The 27,781-nt window shown below is 41.5% G+C and overlaps 1 protein-coding gene across 4 annotated transcripts; it reads right to left on the bottom strand.

Annotated features, from left to right (window-relative positions):
* Positions 1-1,157: 1,157 nt before the first annotated feature.
* On the bottom strand, positions 1,158-27,646 carry LOC101475744 (semaphorin-4G). 4 transcript variants are annotated; one of them, XR_002721288.2, is made up of 17 exons: positions 27,357-27,646; positions 21,768-22,087; positions 16,103-16,251; positions 13,137-13,199; positions 12,905-13,003; positions 12,605-12,698; positions 12,407-12,520; positions 11,056-11,210; positions 9,978-10,153; positions 9,229-9,373; positions 8,218-8,440; positions 6,875-6,990; positions 6,608-6,762; positions 6,225-6,283; positions 3,425-5,700; positions 1,574-1,588; positions 1,158-1,451 (listed from the first exon to the last, which is right to left on the bottom strand). XR_002721288.2 is itself a non-coding variant. In XM_023153442.2 (15 exons), the coding sequence occupies exons 2-15, from the start codon at positions 21,898-21,900 to the stop codon at positions 4,703-4,705; spliced, it is 2,679 nt and encodes an 892-aa protein (XP_023009210.2). In that variant the 5' UTR covers positions 21,901-22,087; positions 27,357-27,646; the 3' UTR covers positions 2,177-4,702. The 4 variants fall into 4 exon arrangements, 1 of the variants encoding a protein (XP_023009210.2); XR_002721287.2 differs by having other exon boundaries at positions 1,158-1,588; positions 3,368-5,700; XR_002721286.2 differs by having other exon boundaries at positions 1,158-1,588.
* Positions 27,647-27,781: the final 135 nt, after the last annotated feature.

Below are 27,781 nucleotides of genomic sequence, written 5' to 3'. Positions count from 1 at the left end.
GATAGCATTACGCAAGTAACACACTAACCATGACAGTTTGTTAATCACACATCAAGCTGTACACACTGCAGGTACCTGGCACTCTTACAAATCCTCCATGGGTGTGTTTGTGTGAGCGTACGACACGGCTGTCCTATTTATGGGCGTCTTGTTTTGCTGTTAGTTATGTGTTACAATAAATGCATTGTGTGAAAACTGGGTGTTGTCCTCTCAATCCCAGAAATGAAGGAAAAGGTCTTATGGATGATGGAGAAATCTGTTTGGGAGGGGAGGAGGGTAGTTCTGCACTGTGGCATTTCCGATTGAGTAAATTCAAAAGGTGCATCATGAATGTAAGGCCTGCAGCTCGTCAATACAAGCTCCAACATTGGACGTTGTCTTTTAATGCCTTTGCAGGACACAGGACGGACATTATGCAGTTGGTTTTGATCAACGGCACTCTCCTGCTGGCTCCGAACCAGTCCTCGGGCATCAACCTCACAGCAAAATTTTCCGTACCAGTCTGCGCTTGCTGCAGGAACTCAGGCCTGCTTCCAGTTACAAAGCAGATGCTTCACTGGCAATATTTGCAGGCTTACATAGTTCGCTCTCTCTCTCCTCTTACATATAAAAAAAAGCTTTGACAAGGATAGGATTTCTTTCATCTACCTTTGTATCTGCAAAATCAAAAATGAAGAAGTCTTTGAAGTAGAAAGTTTTATTCAAATTCATCATGACTGAAATGTGAAGGAACCCACTTCCCTTTTAATTCTTTGTGTTAGCTTAATAAAAGAATTGGATTTGCTGTGTGCACAAGCATGCAAACAGAGAACAAAACAATTACAGTGACAAAAAAAGCTTAACGATCCCTCATTAAGACATTAGGAATATTGTGAGGTTTATATATAATTTGGTGTATTTTCATTTCCCTTAGTAGGTTATAAATACTCACTTCTGTGGTGCTGGTACGGCTTCTGCATGCTTTTTGTTTGTCTACCGTGCTTCTATTTATTACATTTTGTGCAACACAGGCAAAGTGTGATCCTCCTTTTTGTTAGGCTTTTGTTTAACAAGTGGCACTTTGACACAAAACATCGACAGTAAATTCCAAAACATACAATGTACAAAATTACAAAATAAATATGCAGCTTCTTTGAGGGATAAAATAGGCGCACAAAACAACAAACTTGGCACTTTCGATTAATAGTAAAATGAGTTTTCTTTGTCCTTTACTTAAAGAGAAACAGTGTTGAAACAATTCATGCAGCAAGTGAGGGGAAAAAAGGTTATTACATGAAACGGAGGGAAGGGCACTCTGCGCACACATAAACACACACGCAGCTGCTTTCTGAAGAAGAAATGCTGCTCGGTAAGACACGGGAGCCAACAATTTCCTTTCCAGTTGTTGCTGCTGGGGCAGAGACTCTTATGCTGTAGCCCTTATCCAGCCTCGCTTCAGGCGCCACTGTCCACTAACGACAGAAAATTTGATTTCAGTGCTCATTAAAGAATATCTTTGCAGCCAGTTTTGCCATCTGACACTGGTTGAGAGATGGTATCCTCGGGAATGAAATTAAGTGGGCTTCAAACTGACCTGCGCTCATCACACCTACAAACGAGAGAGAAGGCAAAAAACATTCAGCGTTTCCACTGCAGCGAATAAAACTGCAAATCACATCAAACCCCTGTAGTTGTGTTCACCTGGTGTTGTGCTTTGAATCGAGGTCAAATGGTTTTAATGAAGGCTTTTAATGTGTGAAGTGTTCAAGCTAAGCTGACTGGAAAGCCGAGCTCAAGCCACAGCTACGCTGGCGTCCTGACATCACAGCCGTGTTAGGTTCAATCCCACGTACGACTTTACATGTTCGTCACTCGTGTTTATCATGATGTTGTTTACACTCGAGTTATTTTTGCTTTTCTACTCTTGACGTACAGCAATTAAATGGAAAACCACACCCCATGCCCGCGGGTATGAGAAAAATAATTAGAAACCTGAGAGTGTTACATAATGTAAATGTCCAGGGAGACTTCTCACTCAGTTTCTCCATCCTCGTCATAAGTAGACTGTTTAATTAATACTGCGCTCAGGCATGGGAGCTGAAGATGCAGCAAAAGAAGATGGATTAGGAAAATAAAAAGGACTAAGAGTGAGACTGAGCAACATAATGGCCAAATCAGCCTAAACATTAATCATTGATGCAAGAGAAATTTGTTTTAATTTCCTGCATGGCTGGGTTATTCCCATAAATGAATTATTCTGTCAGAGTGTAATTTGTTCGAGATAAGACAATGCAGCTGTGAATGAGTTTACAGCATATGTTTTCAATCGGAAATCTGTGAGTTTACATTCCTGCACAAATTATTAATAACCAAGCTGATCTAATTGATACGCTGTTAGAGCATACAGGTGGGTAGAAACTGTGTGTCCACTACTGTGCAAAAGTCCTGAGCCAGACCTCATTTCTTTAAACTTTGCTAGGGAAATGGGTGCAGCGGTTTATTGAAACATTCAAAAATCCATGAAAATGAAGTATATAGGGCAAAAACAGAGTTTGCACAATGAGTGAGCTTGAAGGTCAATATTTGGTGTTACCACCATGATTCTCAGACAAGCCTGAACTATCTTAGCCAAACTTTCCTGTAATTTTCTTAAGTTGTCTTCAAGAATAGTTTTCCAGGTCTTTGGAAAAAAATTCAAACCTTTTTGTTGGATTTTGGGTCAAAATCTGATGGCACTTTTCTGCCTTCATAACTTGCCAACACCAGGGTTGAAATGCAACCCCAAGCCATGACATAGCCTCCACTCCACGGTGTTTTACAGATGGCTGTAGACACTGCCTCTGTTCTGACCTCCTCTATACATATTGACAATGATCTGAACCAAAGATTTTAAATCTGTTGGTACTGATTTCCAGTCCAGATCTTGCGTACTTTGGTATACCTCAGCCTCACTGTGCCCCTTCCTGGCACACATTGCACACCAAGCTTTTGGCTAATAGCTCTTTGGGAATTACCTTGCTGGTGTAAAATTACTATTTACACCTGTCAGCTGTGTGTTTTGGCATTTTTCATAGATTCAAGTAAAGAAATGGAGACAAATGTGTTTTTACTAAGTTATCTGTTATGTGTAGACAACAGTGACCTATAAATGATAAAGAGACACCAAATTCAAGGGACGAACCAAACATAAAAGCATTCCTTTGAAAATGTATAAGGACTGGACTGAAAGAGTGAAAAAAAGCAGCCAATGCCCAAAGAAAAACTTTGAAGACCTTCATAACTATTCCTCAAAAACCACTTATAAACAATTACAACAAAGTCTGGCTCCTTGAAAACAAAATATAAAGAATGAGGGGTGTTTATCTCTCTGGTCCATAGCCTTAAGTACCTGTTTGGCTAACAGCCTGTGTAGAAGATGTATCAGTGCAATATAAAGACGATTAACCTTGGAACGCTCTTGGCGAACTCTGTTTCCCGCAGTCTGTCATTCTGTGTGACGGTCTCATGCAGGGTGTCACTCAGCGGTGGATTCAGGCTCAGTCAGTGTTTTTCTCCTGACCCACTGTGTCAGAGAAGGTCCAGCAGACACAGCTGAGGTCTGCACAGTTGCAACTCATCACACTGACAAGGGGGGGAAAGAAAAAAAAACTTCCTCTGGCTGGCTGGTTGCAGAGTTAATAACAATGACTTTAAAATTACTAGCATTTAAAGTGCACTAAAATAATTATAATACTGTCACATATTATCTTGGGATGTCCATCAGTACTTGGTGAAATAATCACTATTTAATACATTTTCATCTAAGGGTTTAATAAGTTTAATCCCTCATGAATTTTGCATGTAATGTGGACTCTAATGGCTACTTGAAGGAATTAGTAGATATTAATTAAACTGGAGTATTAAAGGCTAACACACTGCTTCATGTTTTAACCATTTATGATGCATTAACAGCATCACCTGGATTATCAACAAATTAACACAAATAAATTTTTCTGCAATTTAAACAATACATATAAATGATTAATATGATAATTATCTACTAAAAGTGGTGCATTACGTGTTTAGTAATTATATAAATCAGTAAATAAAGAAATACTTAGTTAAGCAGGGTTAATATTAAATAATGATTAGTTCACCAATTGATGGCTGGTGTAAATGTTATGTGCCATCCAGTCCTATATTACTGTAAAATATTGTGTTGGTTATTGCAATTAGTTAAAAGCAAAAACATTGCGCACCACGTTCCCTCCCCTCTCTCCCTTCATGTTTTTAAAAATGCATAGGCCATCTGTGCTCAAACGAACTCTGGCTAGCTGCCCTCCGGTCTGAATCGACTCTTCACATGTATTCATATTCCAGTGTGGCTCAATTTGACTTGTTGGTGGAGCCTGTGCATCCCGCTTTGTGCTCTGTGGATCAGAGGGCTCAGACATGACACTCAGATCAGACTGGGGACTGACTGCACTTGTTCTTATGGGCAGTTTTGAGGTGAGGTAGATTGCTCTTTTTTGTTGTTTCATGCTCGGCCCCTTCACTGGAATTTATCTTCTCATTTGTCGCGCATTGGGAAATTGGGGAATTCAGTTTGACAAGCAGTTCAAAAATAGGAATGTCTCATTTCTGACCCTTTCACTGCTTTAGACCACAACAATAATGAGTCACGTGACAGGCACCAGCTAAGAACACTTAGCAGTACGCCCATTATAGGGGAAGCTACATCTGTCTACACAGAGCTCTCATCCGGCCTGGGCAGCAGCTGAGTGTGTTTCCTCTTCTCTAAGATCTTGTTGAGCTCCTCAGCAAAGGAATAACCAGGTGGTGACATATTTTCAGAGTCGCTCTGTCTCAGGAGCACATAGCTGTTCCCATGTATCCTCCTCAGGACACTAGGCAGTGTTGCCGACAGCCCGTTGGAAAAGTCACACCCCGGCGAGGTAAGTTGAGGTGTGGGGGGGAGAGGCGGTGCTGGGGGAGGAGGTTCATTACTGGGTGAAGTGTGACCCTCGCCAGGGACAATCTGTAGTAAGCCTCCGTCCTGGATGTTGCCGTTATGCATATTTGAACCTCCGTTACAAATGCCGTTGCCATTACAGTGACTCGAGATGGTCTTCAGCTCCATGGTGGTGGAGTTTCTGTGCTGTTTCCTGTTCCTGTGGTGCTTCTTACCACTCTGGTGGGCCGCAGCCGCAGCCCGTATTGAGTACTTTCCTCTTTGGCCTACTCGCAAACAGAAGCCCACATAGATAAGAACCACTGTGAGAACCACGCACAGGCCTCCGAGGATAGTGATGAGGGAGAGGTAGATGGCCTTCATGTTCCTGGGGGAAAGCAGATCTGAGTGTGGGAGAAGAGGGCTCAGCAGTGGTGGCTTGCCCCTCTCTGTCTGGGGATGCTCACTGGGGCCTCTGACGGTGGTAGAGCTATGAGTTGGATCAACAGGCGGTAGAGGGTGCAGGTCCAACTGGATGGTGACATTGTAGGTAACTATTGCAACCTTTACACTGTTTTCAACGCCGTAGCAGGTGTACAAGCCACTTTGGTCCTGCCGGGCATTGATGATCAGCAGGCCATCTGTGCCGGTTCTAAAACCAGAGTTGAGGTCGTACCCCTGCACCTGTCTGCCGTCCAGCATCCAGAGGGGCGTCGCCAGATTGGAGCTGAGCTCGCACTGCAGCAGCACGTCATCACCGACCCGCACAGAGCGGTTCCGGTGAACAACATCTGAAAAACACAAGCAAGCCCACATGTGCTGAAACACAGATTTCATAAGAAAACCCACAAATCAGCCACAGACACGTTTTATATATATGTTCATTGTTTTACATCTACTGCATTTATCAAAGGCCATCCAAAGTTATTGAGGCATGAACTCCAATTACAAATCTTTTAATTCCTGCCCTCACATTACCTTGCACAGAGCGAGGGAGTGAGGGGGGTAGAAGAAGCTACACTTTATCAGATTGAAATTGAGGAGTGAGAGAAGGACTTCGCCTGCCTTGAATATCAAACAGATTTCTCTCCAGAGATGGCAAAAATGTGATTAAAGAAGGGAGGAGAGGATTTTGCCAACACAGTGCGCATAATCAACTTTCAAAGAGGCCTTCATGCCATCTGATGACAACTATGCATCTTTCGAGTCCTTCCATGCGTTCTCTATTTTTAATCTCCCTTTTAAGCGTTACGTTTTTCTTTTTCTTTTTTTTTTGGAACAGCAGCACTGAGGAGCAGATGAGATTTCTGCGTACCGCCTTGCGTGTTCTCACATCCCTTGGTGCCATGCTGGATATCCTGGATTAATGTGGATCTGTGAAGAGAGATAAATCATAACAATAGGTACATCAGTACAAGGAATAAACAGGCACCTTAACATAAGAATGTCAGCTATTTATTGCTTCGATATCTGCTTTCTAGAGAGGAAGCGTATCTTTCCTGAATAATCAGGACACCTAAAGTACACAGGCTATGCTATGTTTACAATCACAACCATCTGCTGTCTGCCAGCACTGAATTACACAACAGCGTGACAGTGTGACAGGGCACGCTGATACTTTAACTTTACTCAAATCAAACGTACAAAAGGGCACTTTAATCACCTGATCTAACCACACACACAACCTTTCAAACTGACCTGTCTGCTTGCATCATGACGTCCACACACTCTGCTCCGTTCCAGGCACAGTGCGGGTCCCTGGCAAAGATGCAATCATAGCAGGAAGTGTATCTACCACAGCTAGAGAGTGGCAGCTGAACCACGCCTGATGGAGAGCCCACGTACACACTCCACTGAGGGAGAAACAAGAGTCATATATTGTATAGGACACATAGGACACAGATGACTTTGTTTAAAGCAGAAATTGGATCTAATAAATGTGGCTGTCTGTGCATCGGTCACTACCTGTTTGTCAGATATCAGTAGATTGTTAACAGGCTGTGGCTCTTCAAACAGCTGAAGCTCCTCAATAATGTGCAGCTGACCTTTGATGTCTACAGCTTTGTGTAACCAGCCTTCATCTGGGTGACACAAAGGGGAATCATTAGAAATAAAGCACTATACATAACACAAAACACACTGTAATACAAGCTGAATGAAACGTGCATGCCTATCAGACACTGGGTTATAGGTTGAATTATTATTTATCCATTGATTAATATGTATTTCACCATTTGGTATTGCAAACACTGAAGATTGTTCTTTCCTTTTACATACATTAATAAGTGCTAGAATACAGGTAAATAAAATCATTTTGGACAAAAATATTTGGTCACACAGGCTCTTAATCTTTGAATTCAAGTGTTTTGAGTCCCATTGCTGCAGGTATTAAAAATTAAGCAGCTAGCCATGCAGTCTGTCTTTACAATCAGTGTGTGAAATGTATTTACCCCTAGATATTCCATGATCAGCTATAAGTAGTTATTACAAAGTGGAGTAATTTAGAAACCAAAGCAACTCAGCGAAGAAATGGAAGACCATGTAAAGCTACAGAGCTGGTTCGCTCAGTGTGGCCATGCACAGCTGGTGACAGTTGTCAGTGCTCTGCTGAATCAAGAGCATCAGCATTCAAAACATCTTCTGGCATTAACATCAGCATAAAAATTATGTGCTGTAATACGGTTTTTAATGTCTAAAAGGCTAAAAAAAAATAAAAATGAACAGATAAAATTAATTTGCTGTAGTGTGCTAGCATTGTGCTAGGGAGAGGCAGGAGAAGGACTTTTGACCACGTCAGAATGTTTCGCAAACTGAAACAATGTAGTTACATGCAAGTAGAATTGCAACATCAAGTTGGCAGTGGACCAGGATGACACAAGACTGTGTTCAAGAATCACTGCTCAACCTTAAAGCCGCTGAGTACAGATCTAAGTGCTTTTTTTTTCCTTCCACTCAAATGTTGCTTATATTTCCCATATGAGCTGCTTGCTCAGTGCTTGAAAAGCCACTGACAGGATGACTTGTTATTTTTGCTTGTTTCTTGTGAAACAAATGAAAAGCTGGTTGAACAAGAACTACAGGAAGTCTAAAATTATATGTAGGTGGACTGGTTCCAGTGACAGCAAGGGTCTTGAACCTCCCTGTAAGCCACAAGGACCTCATCACCTCTGGAACAAGGCAAGCTTTGTGTTTTCAGTTTTTACACCAAGCTAAGCTTAAGTTATCACACATTTAGAAACAACAACAATTCAGAAAAAACAATTATTAACTGGCTGCAAAGTTAATACCTGATCTGAATTTATACACACCTGTGCCCATGTACAATACATGGTAAGTTTTTCCATCTAATCCCTGGGCCGTGTGCACACCCATGTGTGTGTAGTCTGTGGTCCTCCTAAACAAAAGGGGGCGTCGGTCCTTAGGCTCGACCTGCTTGGACATCAGAGGATGCCTCCTGACAAAATTCAGAACATCATCAGGCAGGGAAGTGGAGAAGTTCATGTTCCTGGCCCTCAGAGCATCAGTTATACACTGCAGGAAAATAAGAGACAGACAAAGAGCACAACAAGAGAAGAGATGATGAGCAAGTAGGAAGGCATGATGTGGGCTGTAGGGAACAGCGGTATTTTTGACTTATTTGTAATAGAGGCCAACACTGGAAGGCAGAGAGGGTGTCAGAGAGCTTAGCGATGGTTTAGTGGGAAAATCGGGATCAAGACGAAAATGTGAGAATGTGAAACACTGTGTCTGGGGAAAATTTGACTTTTTTACTTTGACTACAATGAGCCTGCATGGGTTCAGCAGCTGGCTTGTGCTGACATGCGGGTGAATCAGCTTCCTCTGTACCTGACTAAGGGAACGACTTTCCTCCTCTCTTTGTTCCTTTCAAATCATTTCAGCCAACTCTTCTAAGAGGCTTTCACGCTCCCAAGTTAAAACGCTTGACCGTTTCTCCTTTCCATTTAATAGCAAAGTTAAAATTAAGTCCCACAAAGTGTTGAAGTGACACTGCAGTGGATGATGTCTGCTCCTGTTAACGATGACACGGCCCTGGCTGCTGCACTAAGCCATTGTCACCCAAGCTGCGAGCTTCAGTTAATCGCCATGGAAATGGTTTTCAGTGACATAAGCTGGTTGTGTTTTGAGCTTCATCCTTGAGGCCGCCACTCATTTTCTCAATTATTTTCCCTTCATCTATTCCTGTCCTCTCTTTATGAATCTTCGCTTTGCATCGGTTTCATCTGCTCTCTCTTAGGGAGACGTTATTTGTGTGCTGCATAGTATGTTTAAGGGATTCATTGGCCAGTGTGTGCATTTACCGTTCCAGGTCGCGGGTCAGGGATCTTTCCAGTGTATTCCTTCCACTTAGAACCAGAGTCCTGGTTCTCCATGTAAGGTCCTTGAAAGGCTTCTTGGACTTCAGACAGAGTGAACCGACACACTGCAGACGCCTTCACGTTTTTCCTAAAGACATCAACTCACACAATGAGAAAGACCAGAGCGCGAGCCGCGAACAATAACAGCAGTAAACCCAGGGTTTCCATAGTGACAGCAGTAGAAGTACAGTAGATCAGTGAGTCACCTCGATGAAATGATAGAAAAAGATAAATGGGATGAAAGCGTGGGGCAGGGAGGGAGGGGGAGACGAACGCTGAAAGAGATGGTATGAAGCTGATTAAAAGTTATATCTGTCTGGGACGAATAAAAGAGAAGGAGGAGAGAAGTAAGTGGTTTTAGAGAAGTGTAGTCGGACCTGAGGTAAGAGAAAGGAGAGCCGGTGAGGAGCAGTATCCCAACCATGTGCAGTATTACAAATAGATTTAGTGTCACTTGTTAAATCTTGAGTACAACTCTTCCCTTAAACTGCTGTTAAACTTCTGCAATCAGCTTCTTTTCACACCGCCTGGATAAAGAAATTCCTTCTGTCTTTCATCCTGTCCCTTCACGTCGTCTTTGATTGTCTCAGCGCATCGATTGCTGCCTTTCATCTCCATCTCACTCATTTGCACTTGCATCCTCAAAGACCCTGTCGATCAGCCATCTTGGCAACATACAAATTCGCACTCACCACTCAGGGCCAAAGATGCCGTAGAAAAGCATGTCCTGCGGCGTTTGGCCAGGCAGAGCGAACACGCTGCGCAGCATGTTGAAGTGGAAATCATACTCGGGAAGAGAACAAGTCAACCGAGTCTTGAGGAAGGACGTCCACCGTTTCTGGAGAGTTAAATGGCCTCCGCGGTCTTCCTGTAGGATGACAGGTGAGGAGGAAGGAGAAAAACAAGAGGGTGGAGGAGGGAGAACGGGGGAGGGGGGGGGGGGGGGGGTTGATGTGAGATAAAAGAAAAATAGACTGAACACCACTCAAGGTGGCACACGAAAGGATATGAAGCTCCTGATGAGCACAACAGATGGTAAGGGAAAGCAATAACGATATATTCAATAAGGTTGTAGCTTCCCATAGGTAAGACTAATTTACAGATTTGTGTGTATGCGTGTGTGTTTATCCTCAGCAGGTTGAAAGCACTCACATTGGATGTGACAGCCACGCGTACACAGAGACATCTCAACACCCATTCATTATATAAAAAGCTTCACTCGAGGCTGCGGGTCTTTTGGAAAATCCAAAAAATGGCACCATTTGGCTTTTTGATTTTAACCTTAAAATGTATTCAGCCTGGGGCAAATTGCTAGCGTCACACATGTAGCCACAAGGCACTGCTATTAGGATGAATACTTTGCCCTGCTTTCAAGGAGAGAATTTGCGAGCTGACTCAATTTTAAGGCGCCAAAGGAGAAAACAAGGTTAGAACAGTACAGCTGGCTCATGTCATTCTTGATACTTTACCAGGCAGCAGGAAATCTAAAACTTTATCGATACAGGCAGCAGACGATGCTAAATAGTCTTACCTGTAGCCATCCACCCGTCTCACTATGACTTACACTGCCTCTCTAACCAATTCATCAGCTACACAGTCTGCTCTTCTAATTACACTGAGGCCTTGTTCCAAATGTATTCTTTATCCAGCCCCTCATCTATTACAGCCCTCTCTTCTATCATAAGCTAAACCTTCACTCAAGTTGGCCTGACGCAATCTTTCACTCCCACATGAAAAATATCTCACGCATCTCTTTCAATCTGCACTCACCTTACAAACCCGAGCAACTCGTGCCACCCGGCTGTGGCTGTAGGTTGGTGTCTGTTGCTGGCTTATTTCAGTGAAGAAGAAATAGATCTTGTCGTCATCGCCAATACTGCTGCCCACACTCTCCCTCACGAGAACCGAACCCACAAAGTCTGCCTCTGCAATGGGGGAAAAAGGAGATGCACTTATTGTAAATGTGACAAAAGTCTTTTGAACATTACACAACACTGAACACAACTCTGTTCTCAATATCACCACGACGCCATGTTGTAGGCTCTGCTACTCTAGTCTCTTGGTGATTACTTCTTCTGGAGGCCACCCTAAACAACCTGTTGCTATGGATCCCTTGGCTTCGGCTCCCCACTTCCCCTGTGTGTCCAACCAGGTTATAACTACCCATTGATTCCCATTGATTATTGAAAGGAATAAGCACCATAAGACACTGCCTTACATCTGCCCTGATCGATAAGACACTATGTAACAGCTGTAATCCTGTCCTGGTCTCTGACCTGCATCTGGGATTATCTTGGTCCTGGCAGTTTTCACCTATGAACTCCAAACAATGTCAGAATAATCAAGTCAGGATATTGAACCAACATTGTTCTCATAGATATGCAGCACACAACAAGGAGACTGTATGAACTCTGCTATCACTACTGAAAACTAGTTAGGTAGGGCATGCAGGGGCCGGGACCAACAACACCCACACAACATACCTGAGTGTGGCATTTGTATTGAAGCAGGCAGCTCTGTGCAAGGAAATATCTAGAAAAGTTCCGGGCTGCAGTGCATGTGTGAGATCAGCTTAAAACCTTAAAGTCTTGCTAATTACTCTGTGCGGCTAATGTAGTGTCAAGTTAAATGCTAACAGGCACACAATGCCAACTAGTACTTATATAGTGCTTTTCTACTTTAACTATCATACATGCATAATCTGATAGACAAATCAGGGATAAACTGGAGTACGGTATCTTGTCCAAGACCACTGCAATGTTGAGCATCTGTCACAAAGTATTTTAATAAGAATTTTAATAAATTATCATAATGATTAATCCTGACAGGGACATGAAGGCTAACTTCATGATGATTGCTGAGATATTTGAGCCCGAACCAAAGTGTTCGATTTACAAACTTGGACTACAAACCTCAATCAGTAGCAGTCGTAACGTTAACCATTACATAACCAATCCACTGAAGCCGAAGGAGTATGTGAGTCACCAAGGATATTCCAGCAGAGAAGGTCACGTGGAGGTTTAACATGACGTTAGCTGGCTGTTTGCTCAGACCCCTGTCCACTTGCACCATCCTGCCACCCAAACGCACTAAAGGAGCTTTTATCCTGCAATGAACTCACCATTCAGCCAGCGTGTGGGAGCATCTTCTGTCTTCAGCGTGGGAGACGGAGAGTTTCGGCGGATATCTGGAAAGCTCCTAAACTCATACTGGGAAGCTGTGTATATCTGCTGGTCTGGAAGAAAAAAAAACAGTTTACCAGCTTATACAGCTGTTTATTGGAACTCAAGAAGAGACTGGTTTATTTTAACTGCCTTACCTATAATGAGGGCAGTGTAACCTGTTGTGGGGCCATAGGGGCATTTGTCTCTGCCTTCTTCAGGCTGAGACGAAATCACAAATCTCTCCACGTCCTGTATAGGAACAAAGATTTGAATATGGAAACTCCATGCACAAAGGTATCTTTTAATCACAGAAAACTTACAAACAAAACACTGGAAAATAACAGAAAGCACACGCTTTCTTTTTTAGTAAAGGTCACGGCTATAAAGCAAAAAATGCAATTTCTAAATATGCTGTATTTTCACTGCTGTAAAAAAAAATGCATATATGTACATACTATGTATGCACAGAGGGGTCTGTAGGCATTAGTACCACACGTGTAGAGATGAGTTGAGTTGAACCTCTGGAGAAGGCGGATGTGATTAAAACACTCGGTCTGAAAGAAGAAGATGGAAAAAAACATATTGCAAAGAGCGAGCTAATATCAACACATAAAATAGACCCATATCCAAAAAAAAACAAAACAATAAAGGGCTGAGGGTGGAAGAACGAGTGCTGTAAATGCCTACCTTATTGTCTTTTCCCTTGAGCCGGCACTGATGTTTTTGCTCCGGGGAGGCCTCCCAGTCAATCTATAACACACCAGATAACATACAGTAAGACAGAGATCCCCAAAAACGGATGGCTTTATATCACAAACCTACATAAACCCCTTTGGACTGTGCCACAGACATGACAGCAGATAAACTCTGATAACGTTACTTTTGCTTCGTCAGTGCATGCGTTAAGAATGTTATCATCATCATCTGAATTTGTTGTGTACTTAGACAGCTGCGAGTTTGTTTGTTTTTTAACAATGAAAGTAAATTCTTACAGCAAGACAGAGGAGTGGCACGCACATGACTGCAGCCACTCCTTACAGCACAAACTTTTGCTGTATTAGGATAATTAGCAAACCAGTTTAATGCCAGGTTGTCACAAGCTAGAAAACAAAGTAGCATGGCAGCTAAAACATCAAAGAACTCCAAAGCACACTTTTGCTTGAATGAAATTTCAAGTGCCTTTTTTCTCATAACATGGTTGTGTTTAACTTGAAGAAAAAAAACTTTTGAAACAACATACAAGCCCTCATCGAGGAGTCTTTTTCACTGGTGTTCCACCAGTAGGAACTTTCCACTTGTGGTTTCACACCAATGGCAAAATTCCATCTGAGGTGATAGTGGAATATTCCACCAGGGCCGCGTAAAGGCCACAACATTCATCAATTTTATACATCAAAAACAACACACAATAGCATAGATCACAGACAATATAACACCTCAAACAAGGTTTATAAAACAGCAGTAAAGGTGAGTCATTTAAGCCAGGGTATTTAGTACCCTGTACACTGTAAAATATGGATTTTCTTGTTCAGCTAATTACACTATAGCTCTGAAGTTAACAATAAATTTTAGGGATTGGCTCATTTTTTACAGCAGACACCCTTCCCAACGCAACCTTCCCATTTATCCAGGTTTGATACCTGCAGTGAGAGCACACTATTTTATGACTCCCACACACAAGGCTTAGTTTGTGTTTCTTCTTAGCTGCAAAGAGGGAACCTTTCACATGTTAACAAGCATGCTAACTCTTACACTGTCAAAATAAATGAACCTTCCAAAGACATTTATGTTGCTATAATTTTCTATAAATATGTAAGAAATGAATAAATAAACTGAAGAGGACACTGCTGAAAGTCAGCTGAAACATTATGTTTTGCACTGGTGTAGAGGTTGGCATAAAACTTCCCAAATTCGCCTCAGAAGCAAAATTCCCACCTTTCACAACTGGGACTAAACATAAAGACAGGTTTATGCAGGGTGTCACAACCCCTGCTAGATAAATATGGTCCAAATAGGAGTCGAAAATTACACGGAAAAGGTTTCATGTTGAGTCTGTTTACTCAACAAGAATTTATGTGTTTTGTGAAGGTATAACACACGGCGCTGAAGCTTGAATTTTACTGTTGACCTCACAGGAGTATTAGTAACAAGTAGCTGAAGAGGACGAGTCAAGTTTCCTGAACACTTTCAAAGTAAAGTCAACACCAGTGCAGAAAAATCTATTAAATCATGTTGCCTTGATATTTTGACTTTTTTCAATTTTTTTCCATAGCGTACCAGTCAGTCACCTCTTTGTGTGGAAAGAGCAATTCCAAAGTTGTAATGTAGATGAGTTCCTATGAAGGAAGTCCAAGTAGTGTCTAGCCACGGGCAATTACTGCCTGTGCATATTCGCATATTCGTGCTCCGCTAACCAACCCTGCAAATGTCCAACAGTGATGAATGAGGTTTTACATTTAATGAAATGATTAACAGTAAACTCCTTTTTAGATGCGCAAAAGACATATGGAGCAGGGTTTTCAGTTCTTACTGAAGACAGTCAACACTAATTACCTTATTCTAGAGCACACAGTGCTGAAAGTCGACACAAACTGAAGGCAATATTTAAGAGTGCTGATTTTAACTCTAGTGGTCCTGGTGGGGTAATGCTAAGAATATTTGATTGAATACAGGTCTCGGAGTTATGTTCGAAATTTCACAGAGGGCAGGAGATACGCTCGCTGCAGCTTCCCTGTCAGAAATACAAAACAGACTATGATGAAAATTTGATGCCTTCTTTATGAACAACAGCCGCCGTACCTGTGTGAAAGCGTATGTGCTTCCTACTGCTTTTAAATATTTCAAGACTGCTTAACATATGAACAAAATTGCATTATTTTGTGAAAGCAGCAAAGCAACGGGGTGCTCCATAGCTGAGCATGTAAAATTCTGAATAGCCATTTAACAAAGCTGTAGATATATTTTTTCACAGATGAATTAACTTCAGTCGTTAATGGTGCAAAAAATGGGGTTAGCAGAATGAAAATTACAAATTTGATGTTGATAATAAAAGGAAAATGTCTTACAGTCACCAACCCTACAGTTATATTAGCCCATGATATTAATTAGCATCTGAATTTGCTTCTTTGTCCAAAAAAGACCATTTGTTCGGGCTGTAATAGCAATTTATGTCTAACGAAAGATCCCAGAGTTGAGATTGATATTCACAATTTTGCATTTGGAACAGTTTTAAAGTCTGTGAGTGTAAAAAGCAGCGCAGAAATGATCTATAAGTTATGCTAATTACTGCATGAATTAGGAAACTATTTCTGTGTCAACATACACTAGTGGTATCGCCATAAATTCTGGATCTATTTAAAGTGAGATGATCCAGCAGCTGATTCTTCACCGTTTTCTATTTAATGTATTAATTTATGCAGCAAGATAGTCCTGTGAGTTATTGTGTTAAAAATAATACAAGTACACACACACACAGACACACACATACAGAACCAAAACTAGTGACAGAGGAATGTTTTTGCCTCAGACTGAAATATTGTTGCCTCAAAAGGTTCCTGCGATGTTGAATGCAAATGAGGCTGTGGCAGAGGTAAGGATGTGGCAGCTGAGGCACACAACATGCAGCAAGATGGAAAACAAACAAACAAACTCACAGTGAGAGCAGAGCTGGCTGAGATGTCAGAGGCATTGAGAGCGAATACGGCCCCACGGGCCCCGACGTACAGACGCTCACTGTCAGCCTCCAGCAACATGGTGCTGTAGTTGACTGCAGACGACTGGAAATGCCTGCAGCCTCGGAGACCTAGGAGAGTAGAGGAGAGAGGACGTTAATGATTGTGGCCTTCTGTAACTCCTTAACACTACTTTTTTTTTTCTAAATGTATAACGGCCTTAAAAACCTTAAAAACTCTTTAGAGACATTAATTGGTCAAACATACTCTTTATTATATGAACAGCAGTTTGGCACAAAGAATATGGATTTGGAATGGATTTGCCATCCATTGGAGGACTGGTAGGTTTAACCACCTTTTTTTCTGGGTGATATCAACCATAACCGTGTATGTATGCCTACATATTAATAATGGATTGGATTTATATAGCACTTTTCAAGGCACCCAAAGCGCTTTACAATGCCACTATTCATTCACTCACTGGTGGAGGCAAGCTACGGTTGTAGCCACAGCTGCCCTGGGGCAGACTGACAGAAGCGAGGCTGCCATATCGCGCCATCGGCCCCTCTGGCCAACACCAGTAGGCGGTAGGGTAAAGTGTCTTGCCCAAGGACACAACGACCAGGACAGAGAGCCCGGGGATCGAACCGGCGACCTTCCGGTTACAGATACGCTTCCCAACCCCCTGAGCCACGGGGGTTGAAAATTAGCATGAAGTTGAAAATTAGTCTTTCCTAAAGCAAAACAGATTTTTCTTGTCTGTTTTTCAGTCGTTGATGTTTTCTGATCAATTTTAAAGCATGAATGTTAGACAAATTATGATTACACATGGTCACAGTTTTCATAAACTACCACACAGACTTGTTCATGAAATACTTGAGGTATTCTTTTAATTTATTTGTTTGTTTGTTTATAAATGGGACCTCACTTTCTGAAGTATTTAAAGGAACAGTTCACCAGTTAGTTAGATCTTGACGAGGAGACGTTTTGCTCACGCTGCTGCATGGTGCAGTTGATCAGTAGTCTAACACCACTGTGAGTACCCTTGCACATGCCTACACTTCTTGGAAACAAAGAGCCCAAGTACATGACTACCATTGTGATGCACCTTTTTTATTTAACATCTAATTAAGATATCTGACGTGCCTGTGCAGGTTTTACAATCAGCACAATAATTAAGCCATATAAATGTAGAAGTGAGCCGCTTTTTATGACTGCTATTGACTACGAGAGACAAATTTTAAATTGCCAGACTTCCTGGATCCTCAGCCAATTCACTTTCCCCTGAAGATTGCATGGTTAGCTCAAAGTAAGCCGTCATTAAGATTCCTATCAGCTGCTGCGAAACACAATCCACTCTGCTCACTTCAGCAGCAGCAAAAGTCAGATGCCATCCCAAGCTGGTGATCAGGCGCCTGCTTTTCTCTCCTATTCTCAGCAGGAGGAGAAAGGTTATCATCCGTACGGTCTTTTCAGAGTAACAACCTTTCCTATGTGATACTAGTACCTCATTGTGACTAAATACAATGAGTTATTGCAGAGACAGTGCCTACGTTTCAAGCGTGTAATCCAGGCATTAGGGCACACAATGAACTGTGTGTGTAAGCTTGTGCGACAGGCGTGCCAGGTAACTGGAAACAGAGCAGCAGAGGGAGGGTTTATCTGGGATTTATTACAATGAAATAACATCCCGAGTCACAGGTTAGCCTCGGCTTACAAGATCGGGTGAGAACAGGCACATTTGAGTTAGTCTACAGGGAAAGAAAAGGTGCGAACTCAGATACTGTTATTCACTCAGCAAACACTTGGAGGGATCTCAGCTGATTGTACAGCACGTTGTGTTCAGGGACGCCAGCATACTCTATGAACATCAAGGCGCTGGACTGTGACGTGGCAACGGAATTGCATACAAACTTACACCGAGTCTCAGGCGTGTTTATGGCTGAGAGAAGGCAAATAAAATGTGTGCAACATTCCTAAATACGAGCGTCTAAGAGGAGGCAAATTCCCGAAATACCCAACAGGTTAACTCAGTGGGTGTAATAAAAGTGCATTTACATGTACTGCCAATTTATTAGTGTTTTCTGCACCATGGCCCTTCACTGTGGTGCCAGCTTTTAATCTTTCAGCTGCTCCAAACTGTCTGAGTGCCGAAAGACATCAAATTAATTATCTTTAAACACACCTGAATGATTTAACCTTGCTTAAGAGAAAAAAGGGAACGTTTAAGCCCAAGCATGAGAGACTGGGAGTCACTGTAGATGTATGTGTAACTTCTCTTGCCTCTTTTGGTTTCTGTAGCTTTGACTTTAGGTTGCCAGGGAACACAGCGATTAAAAGGATTAGAGGTAAGTTTGCATATCGAAGGCTTCCCATCAGTAGGAGGGACGCCGAAGAAAAAAAAAAAAAAAAAAAAGAGGTGGAGGCAATATAAAGAAATGGAAAAAGAGGGCAGTGAACCAGAAAAAGTACAAACTAATGAAGAAAAATCAGGCAAAAGAGCTTAAGTGTAAAGGCAGAGCGATGAGGAGAGGTGGGGGAAGAGGATAGAAGTGTGAGGGGGTGAGCTGTGTGGGAGGACCTGTGGGCTTGAGTGAGCTCAAACCGATGATTAAACTGATGATGAAAGTGAGATATAAACGTATCAAGAATTGTAAAAAGATGGGCATGGGATGAGTGTAAGCAGGTGACGTGCTTTGTGAAGTACAACTGTTTAGAAAAAGAAGAAGAGCGATACTGCTTTATGAGTATTTCTAGCAGAAGGAAATGTGGGCGCCATTCAAAGTGGAAACGTGAGAAAATTTCTTGCACACATCTGTGCGTCGACAAATAAAGTCCGGGATCAGACGGCACTGCACGCTTTGCCATACGTGAACTAAAGGAAAAAATGCTCTATACCGTCGACTTGTGCAATACCACAACAGTTGTCATGGTTACGGTGCTTCTCAACTACCTATGGCGGTGTCGGGCGCCCTGGATGCTCCGCAGGGAGCCCAACGTACACCGTACACTCATCTGCTTCTGTCTCTGCAGCACCTCAGGCTACATGCCATCACTCATGAGGTAAGTAAATAATAATCACAGCCGGATAAAATAAATCCTCATGGTTAACAGAAGAAGCAGGTGTTAGAGGAAAGTGAGGGTATATTAAACTCTGTGTGCACACATTGAGGTATAGAGGAGCGAGTGGAGAGAAACAGAAAAGCATTGCTTCGGGAGATAATGAGGGATAAAATGCTATGAAAGAGAAGAAAGAAAACTAGATGGAGAAAGGGGCAGAGAAAGAAAAAGGGACAAGTGAGGAGTTTTTTTGTAAAAGTCTACTTTTAGAAAACAATCAGCAGCTTTCTAATAAAAAAAGATGACTGATGACTGCACGTGAAGAGCGAAATAAATACGGAGTTATGAGTCATCTTCAGCTATTTATCTACAGTTCAAACGTTTGTGCAATGCTTGGAAATCGAAGGATTTCTGCAGCAATTAGTCATTAAAATGTGGTCTGATTTACATCTCAGTCAGTGGTACATTTTCACATCTTTACAACGGGTGATCAGTTCAGGATGAATAACAAAAGTGAACCCCTGTGCCAAGGCAATATCTATGGAAGCTCGTTTCTGCCACTAAATAAAAACAAAAAACCTAGTATCCATAAATCGAAATTTCGAGTTATGTTCTCTAAATTTCGAGTTAGCTCTGCCAATCAAAAATCTACGTGAATGAAGTCGTTTTCTTGTTACCCGGAAGCATTTGGCGCAGAGGAACGCGCACTCAAAAACGGATCCCAACAAATTGGCGCTTTCGCGAGTACGTTTGCTGATAGTAACGCCATGTGATTCAGCTAAAAACACAGGGATTTCATCATTTGTGAAGCCACGCTGAAAACACTCAGCAATCTGTGCATTCACGACTGGATGTAATACCAGTAGCTTAGCTGTAGCATTTGTAGCTGAGGACTTCAGCTTCCGGGTAACAAGGAAATGACATCATTCACGTAGATTACTGATTGGCAGTGCTTACTCGAAATTTTGAGTTACTTTTCTCAAAATTTTGAGTTAAGAAATCGAAATTTCGAGTTAATATGCCGAAATTTAGAGAAAGTAACTCGAAATTTCGAGAAAATAACTTGAAATTTTGAGTTATGGATCCTTTTTTTTTTTTGTAGTGGCGGAAACAGGCTTCCATAAATATCACCCATTGGTTTAGGAATTCCTAGTCAAAGCCTTGAGATGAGCATTCGAGCCATTTTTGGAGATTAGATAAGTGATAAGCTGGGGGTGAATCTGACAATATGGTAGCAACTTGTTACTTTAAATGGAAACACGTGTGTTCACAGTGAGACAAAAATATATATTTATATTATAATTCCATTATTATATCATTCCTGCCTGCATGACTCCTCTATCATACACAGAGCAGTAGTTACACCCTTTTTCTTAAACTTTGTAATAGATTGTATTATTTAATTTAGTTCAGTCTGTTACTGTTCTTATTGTCTTAGAGCAACTGTAAACACATCTTCCTTAGGGATTAATAAAGCATTTTGATTCTGATCAAACTTTTTTTCAACCAGATAGTTAAAGCCCTTAAACACCTTTACTATTAAGACTGGATATTTTATATATCCAGCCTATGCTGGGTTGTTGAAAACACTTTTCCTATTAATAAGGGCACACAAAGTTTGATTTCTGACTAAATCTGCACTTATTAAGAAAAACTGGTAGCTTTAAACAACATTTTTTACAGGACAGTTAAAGGAGCATTAGAGAGATTAGCAGTTTCTTAAAAGCTTACTTCTTCATTTCTAAAAACTGGTCCACAATAACACAAACTGTCTATAAATGAAGAAACTCCAGGAGTGTTGCTACACTCCCTGGGAGTGGGCGTCTTGCAAAGATTACACCAAGAACACAATGTACATTTCTGAAAGAGGTAAAAACAAAACAAAAAAAAAGGGCAGAAATCTTTACTTGCTACTTTCTTTGTTTATGTGTCAATAACGCTGTGCAGGAACGCTTAAAAAAAAAAAAAAAAAAAAACGCTTAAAGATTTCAAAAGACAACCGGGATAAATGTTGCTTCGCAATATTTCTGAGATAATGATGAGAAAAAAAAAAGTTGCACATAAACCAGGAAAAAAGAAATGCACTGCACACCAGAACCAATACCTCATCACTATGTCACAGTTTGGGGTTCCCTTGCCATTTCAGAAGCTGGACGCTTTGCTATAATTTATGGGACAACGAATTCAAAACTAAATCAAGCGATTTCTTAGGCCTGAGGTGATGCTACAAGGAGATGACCCAAAATCTGTAAGTACAACAACAACAGAATGCTTTAAAACACAGAAAAGTCATGTGTTATAATGGCAAAGTCAGAGCCCTGCCCTCAACCCCATTTAGACCTGAACAGGGCTGGTCAATTACGACATCCCAGAATTCTCCTGAAGGCTGTCCAAGTCTCAGCAGCTGGTTGAAACAGGCGCCACACGTTACAAAGTTCAAAAGTTCAATTTTCCAACCTGTACTCTGCATGATTATTGAATTTGTTAAAAAAAACAGCTTCTAACAGTTCACTAATGAATGTTGGAATAAACTTCGGTACTGATGATTTTAAAGCAAGGTGCAACACGTGTTCGTGTCTGTCCTTACCGCTGTTTAGCACAGTGACACGTGGAGTCACATCCAGGTCCAGGGGTGTCCTGAACAGGTAGCCGGTTGCCACGGCACACAAGCAGCCCAGCAACAGCAGCAGCTGCACCACAGAGGACACACCTCGCTGCATCTCCACCGAGCACCTCACGGGACAAACACTCTCCGTTCAGGATGTATATGTATATACAGGCATTCACACTGGCATATTCACCCTGTGACTCACATACACCCCTGCACACAAATACACACGCACAAAACAGCACACCGACGCACTCGGACGAAAACAGGCAGCCTCTTGTTCGCCACGCTGAAGGAACCTGAAAAAAAAGAGAAAGAAAGGAAACACACAAAACGAACAGCGTCAGTGGTCTGTGATTAAAAATGTGACACCTTTAAAAAGTCAGAGAAGTTGAGAAAGAAGAAAAGCCGGTAAAGTTAAACAGCAGAGTTCAAACACATTAGATGAGCTGATGTGGAAGGATTTCACAAGGATGACGACAGAGATATGAAAGAGATACAAAGTGGATTTGCTCAGTAAAATATTGGAGGCTTTCGCAGATCAATGCTGCCCTGCGAGACCGGTCTGGCTTTACATGTTGCAAAGAGTGCGATGTGTGAGAGCAGCAGCTGTTGGATACAAACATAGGGCTGAAAATATCATTAACCAAACAACGACTGTCAAACAAGAGCTACGTGCCGATATAACGAGCAAACACTTGCGACGTGAAGCAATCCAGATCGATGAGATGTGAAGCCAGTTCAAAACAGCAGACATACCTGACAGGAGTCAAATGCATGAGTGGAAAGATTGTGAAATATGATCATTTCAAAGATATGTATGTGTGTGTTGTGATATGAATGCCAATGTTGTTCCGCCAGACCCTCTTACAGAGGGGGAAAGGAGTGACGGTGAGCAGAGGAGAAGGAGGTGGTGTATATGTGTGTGTCTATACCAAGCGCCAGTGCACACACAGGCACTGAGAAAACACTGACAGACACTCATTACTAGCATTATCCAATTTCATGGTAATGCCATTCTTTCACTTATACCCTTTCTCCGCTTCTCATTAAAAAAGAATCACACGAATAAAACCTTTTGAACTGCTTTCCTGATTCCAAATGTAAACAATCAAAACCTGCCTCCAGTGCTGCAAACAGGTGACTCTCCAGGGAGCCTGCTTGTTCCTTACATTATGAGCATAGGCATGCACAACACAAATCTATTTACACACACATACAAGGCTGCGGCAAGAAACGGGCAGAAAGGTGAAGCCATTAGCACGAGAAACCGTGTGTGTGCTCTCACAGAAAGTACCAGCAGTCCCTCAAGGCTGACACCATGACAACAGCTGGCTTCGGTGTTGCATAACATTAGAGATGAACACAGCAGCATGCAGGTGCGGACAAAAGAGAAACTACACGAAATGCAAGGCTAACAGTAGGTACACCTACACGCACACAGACAGGTAATTAGACTTTGTGTAATTAGGCTTAAACTCTGTCTCTACAAGCTGCTTTGCAACCCACCTCCACCCCAGCTCCCCCATTTTCATGTAGTCATGTGAAAAACAAAGTTTGCACAGGTCCTTATGCCATCCTGTGAAAAATGACTGCTTTCATAGTTATTAAGGGGGCAAGTAGCAGCCAGGTGCTGCAAATCAAATGCACTTGACCTTTTTAACATTAGCAAGTGTGATCACAAAAACAGAAATTTTGGCAGTTTGCTGGTCTAAAGCATTCAGGTGGATGCAGACTTCTCAGCAAATTCCCCCCTAGATCAGAACTCAGGGGAAAAAACCTAAACCCCAAGAGCAACGTGTGAGACTCTGCCCGCCTCATTTAGCATTTTAAGGTTAAGACAGTCCAATTATAAACAGACTGAACAAGTATGACTTGTTGGGAAGGGCTACCAGAAGAAGGCCTCTTCTTTCTAAAATGAACATAGCAGCATGACTTAGGTTTGCAAAGTTGCATCTGAGCAAACCACAAGACGTCTGGAACAATGTCCAAACATGGCATAGCAGCATAAACACCTCAGCTGTCAAGCACGGTGGTGGTGTGATGATGATTTGGGCTTGTTTTGCAGCCTTTGGTCAGTGTCAGAATTGAACTTGTCCTGCACAGAGTCCTGTGATTCTATAGAATAATCTTGCCAAGGCATTCCCAGAAAAAAGCAATACCACCAAAAATAAATGAGTATAACTGAAAATACTCTCTCTTTTTTTTTTTTTTACTAAATAGGGCCTGAGTGAACTTATATATACACACCATACATTACAGTCATATAACACACATACAAATAAAGAAAAGTAATTGTCTATAATAACACAGTAGAAAGTTAACAAAAGCACAGACACTTTAAATAATGGGGAAACAGATAATACACAACTCGGCACTTGTTTAATGCACTTCTGAGTCAGGATTGTTTCTGAAACACAATCTGTGTTGGGAAAGCTGCCAAAAGGTTTTGTAGCCACAAGTTTGACCAGCATGTAGAAGGTGCAGCAATAAATAAACATGAAAAATGTTCTGGAATATGTTCTCATATGTGGGGGATATATTGCTCACGCTTGTTTCTTTAATCATTCTAAATGCAGTACTTTGTTGTCATTCCATTGAATGGCACTGTAATCACTTCCAGAGATATGAACATCCAGTGGGAGCCCTTCTGGAAGCTCTATGATAGTCCAGCAGATGTGTTATCATTCACTGTAATTGGTGATAAATATAAAGGAACCCTGTTGCTATAGGAGATTTCTGGCAATCATATGAAAAAGTGCACGTAGGCGCATGTAGTATATAGTAAACCAAACATATTTTTCCCTAACCTAACCAAGATGTTTTAGTGCCTCTCAGACTTGCACAATGATGAACTCAAGACTCATGACTAAAAACCATGTGACTTACACAACTAAAACTCATAATGACGAGCATTCAATGGTGCATAACATTCAAACATAAAACAAACTGTTACAAATATTGCTAGATTATATTTGATTGATGAAAACTGCTTTTTTTTTTTAAGTTGGCTGCATTAAAAAAAGATTCGATTCCTAAATGTGAAAACTCCTAAACTCCCTCAACGTGATAGAAAAGAAGAAACAAAGTCCTTTATGCTTCATTCTTTTGACAAAAAAAAATCGATTAAATCTTCAAAAGCAACAGATTTCAAAGTATTTCTGCTGAACTTGAGTGAATGGCCAGTGGAAAAGAACTATAAATGGGAAAATCTATATAAATAATATAAACCATGTTTTATTATTTCCTGGAGTTAATCCATTTGAGATATACGACACTTCCACCAACCTTAAAGTTCTTATAGGGTTTCACAGCTCTATCTTGCTCCCTTAATGCCAATTTTACTTTGGCAAGAGCTGATTATTTCTGTTGCGTCCCCTCTGAGCATGTGCTAGCCCTCGTGGGAACTGTCAAACACTGAAGGTGCGTCAACTTGGCTTCCACTTTTGTCTGAGCTCCTTCTAAAAGGTGGTGAAGGAGGTGCGCCGAGGGGATCGTAATAAGTCATTCATCTGACTCATGCACACAAAATCCCTCAAATGGGCTGTCATGGTGCAAATCCTTTCAATCAGTCAGCCACAGCGGTCCTGATGTGGTCTAATAATCTTCAGAGGAGCAGGGGTTTGTTCATGCAGAAATGAAACCGTAAGGTGACAGTAAGATAAAGAAAATATGAAAGAGAGGAGAGGAAGCAGTCAGGAAGGAGGTAAAATACTGTCAGAAAGTTCAGCAGTGCAGAGAAAAATCCCATAATTGTCACATTCCCAATTCTCTGTCATCTAAAATCAATTATTCCTGATTTCCTCCGAGTACCTCAGACCCCATGAATGCAGGAGCTTTCAGCTGTTAATTGGCCACAGAGCACACCATCAAAACTTTGAGGAAACGCTGAAAGAATGAAATGAGAATGAAATGCTGAAAACGAAATGAGCCGAATCCAGGGGAAATCACAGAGGCTCTACCGCTCACGACCTTCCTAATCTGCCTTCCTCCTGATCTCGCTGCCGGCTTTCTGTCCCATGACATCCATTCACGGAAATGGATTTTATCAGCCAACTGAGGCGTCCATAAACCTGCTTGAAAAGAAAATAGTGGAGCTCTGTGGCGACAGCTCCATCAACAGACAACACTGGTCCCAAAGGACTCCAAACTCTCTGTTGTTGAGTTGGATGTGTGTGCGAGTGGTGAAAAGATTATAGTCAAAGCCACTGAGCTCTGCTTCAACTGGCAGTCAGACTGCTTTAAAACAGTCTTGTTTCACAGAGTGACAAAAGGACGCCAGCTGAACTGAACTCCATTTGTTCAGAGGACTGTAGTATTTACACTTTGTACAATCGGGGTACAATGAGCCCTTTAAACCCACCTTTAACACACTGGAGTCATTCTGACAGAAGCAATGCTTTGTATTATTAAGATTTTGTTTGCCATCATTGATAATCCTGCAGCTTGTTTGTGCTATTTGTCAGAATCTTTCAACTCAGCAGCAGCCTTGCAATTAATTTTAATCTAGTATTTAGGGGGGGAAATATCCAGATTTGCATCAGAAAGCTTCAACAATCTTTCTGCCAGCAACCTTTTCTATCGCTGAGCACTTAAATTTGATGAGGAGACACCCTAAAAAAATAGGATGCATATAGGCATGCAAGTAAAAAGGCAAAACAAGACTTAAAAACACCATAATTCTGTACAAAACACGCAAAATCCTTGATGCAGAAAGAACCAGGAGGCTAATCTGTTAATTTTCATTAATAAAGGGTGGTGACTTCATTCTGGGCTTCCTGTTTTCACACAGCTTTATCAAGTTTGTCCCTTTGGACTGAGCTAAACCTCAATAACAGCAAAATATTGAGTTAGGCCGCTTCTGAAGGCATTACAGAAAACATGGTAAGAAATTACTAAAAATCAACATTTTAATAATGCAGGAACAAACAAACAAACAAACAAAAAACGGCTAACCAATCCTTTGAGTTAAACAAGAAATGACCATCGAGGACACTATCTGCATAACAATACCTAACAACACCTTTCTTTGCACAGGTCTTCCAACAGTTTTCTTCCTCTTACCTCTCAAGTCATGATTTTTTTTTCTTTTTTTTTTTTTATTTAAATAGACAGGTAGATAAGCGGGTCCACCGGATCCACACAGATTTAAATGCAGGCCTAATGATGATTAGATCACCATGGCTGGACAGGAGATGGCCACCTTTATCAGATCAATCAACCTCTTCCAGCTCCTTAAGTTATAACACAGTATGCTCTCAATTAAGGCTCAATTTTAACACAGAAATGAACCGAAATGATTTATTTTTAATGTAAATGAGAAAAAGAAAGAAGAAAAATAGACAGGTAAGTATTCTTAAACATGCAGGAAATATAATGTAGGAAATCTGTATAACAATAACTGAAAGGAGTAATTTGTTTAAAGAGAATCACGCTGTAGACATTCTTACTATAGCACCGCCGTTGACACTAAAGAGATATAAAGGTATTATCACGGGAGCCTAAATCATATATTTGGTAGGTATCTCGTATCCCTGCAGAGATCGGGTAGTGTGTCGGCTGTCTTACCTGTATTCGTGCGCAGAAAAAGATATGTATGTTTCTTCGAGCTTCAGATAATCCAAGTGGACTTTACACTCCTGCCTGTGCACTCTCGCAAACACCCGCTGAAAGACACGCAGCACTGACAGAGGCGCAGACTCGCAGCTCGTCCACTCAGCTGCCGTCACAGGTGGCACGCCCTCCCGCAACGCTTACTTATTTTTTTATTTACGTTGAATCAAGAGATATCTTTGGCTTTTTATCACCGGTTATACTGCTGTTATACTTCTTCACTATCCCATCAAACACCTCCACTTGGAGTTGCGGTGCAGAGGTAAAGTGGAGGTTAAAAAGGTGGGCAACAAAAAGCAACAGAGTTCATTTAAAGTTGTGCCGTGGCTCCACACTGACACCTAGCGGACATGGATAAAATTACACAGAGCTGAGCTGAC

Source organism: Maylandia zebra, linkage group LG13 (genome assembly GCF_041146795.1).
Source record: "Maylandia zebra isolate NMK-2024a linkage group LG13, Mzebra_GT3a, whole genome shotgun sequence".
NCBI lineage: Eukaryota > Metazoa > Chordata > Actinopteri > Cichliformes > Cichlidae > Maylandia > Maylandia zebra.
This window is presented reverse-complemented; position numbering and strand designations above follow the sequence as displayed.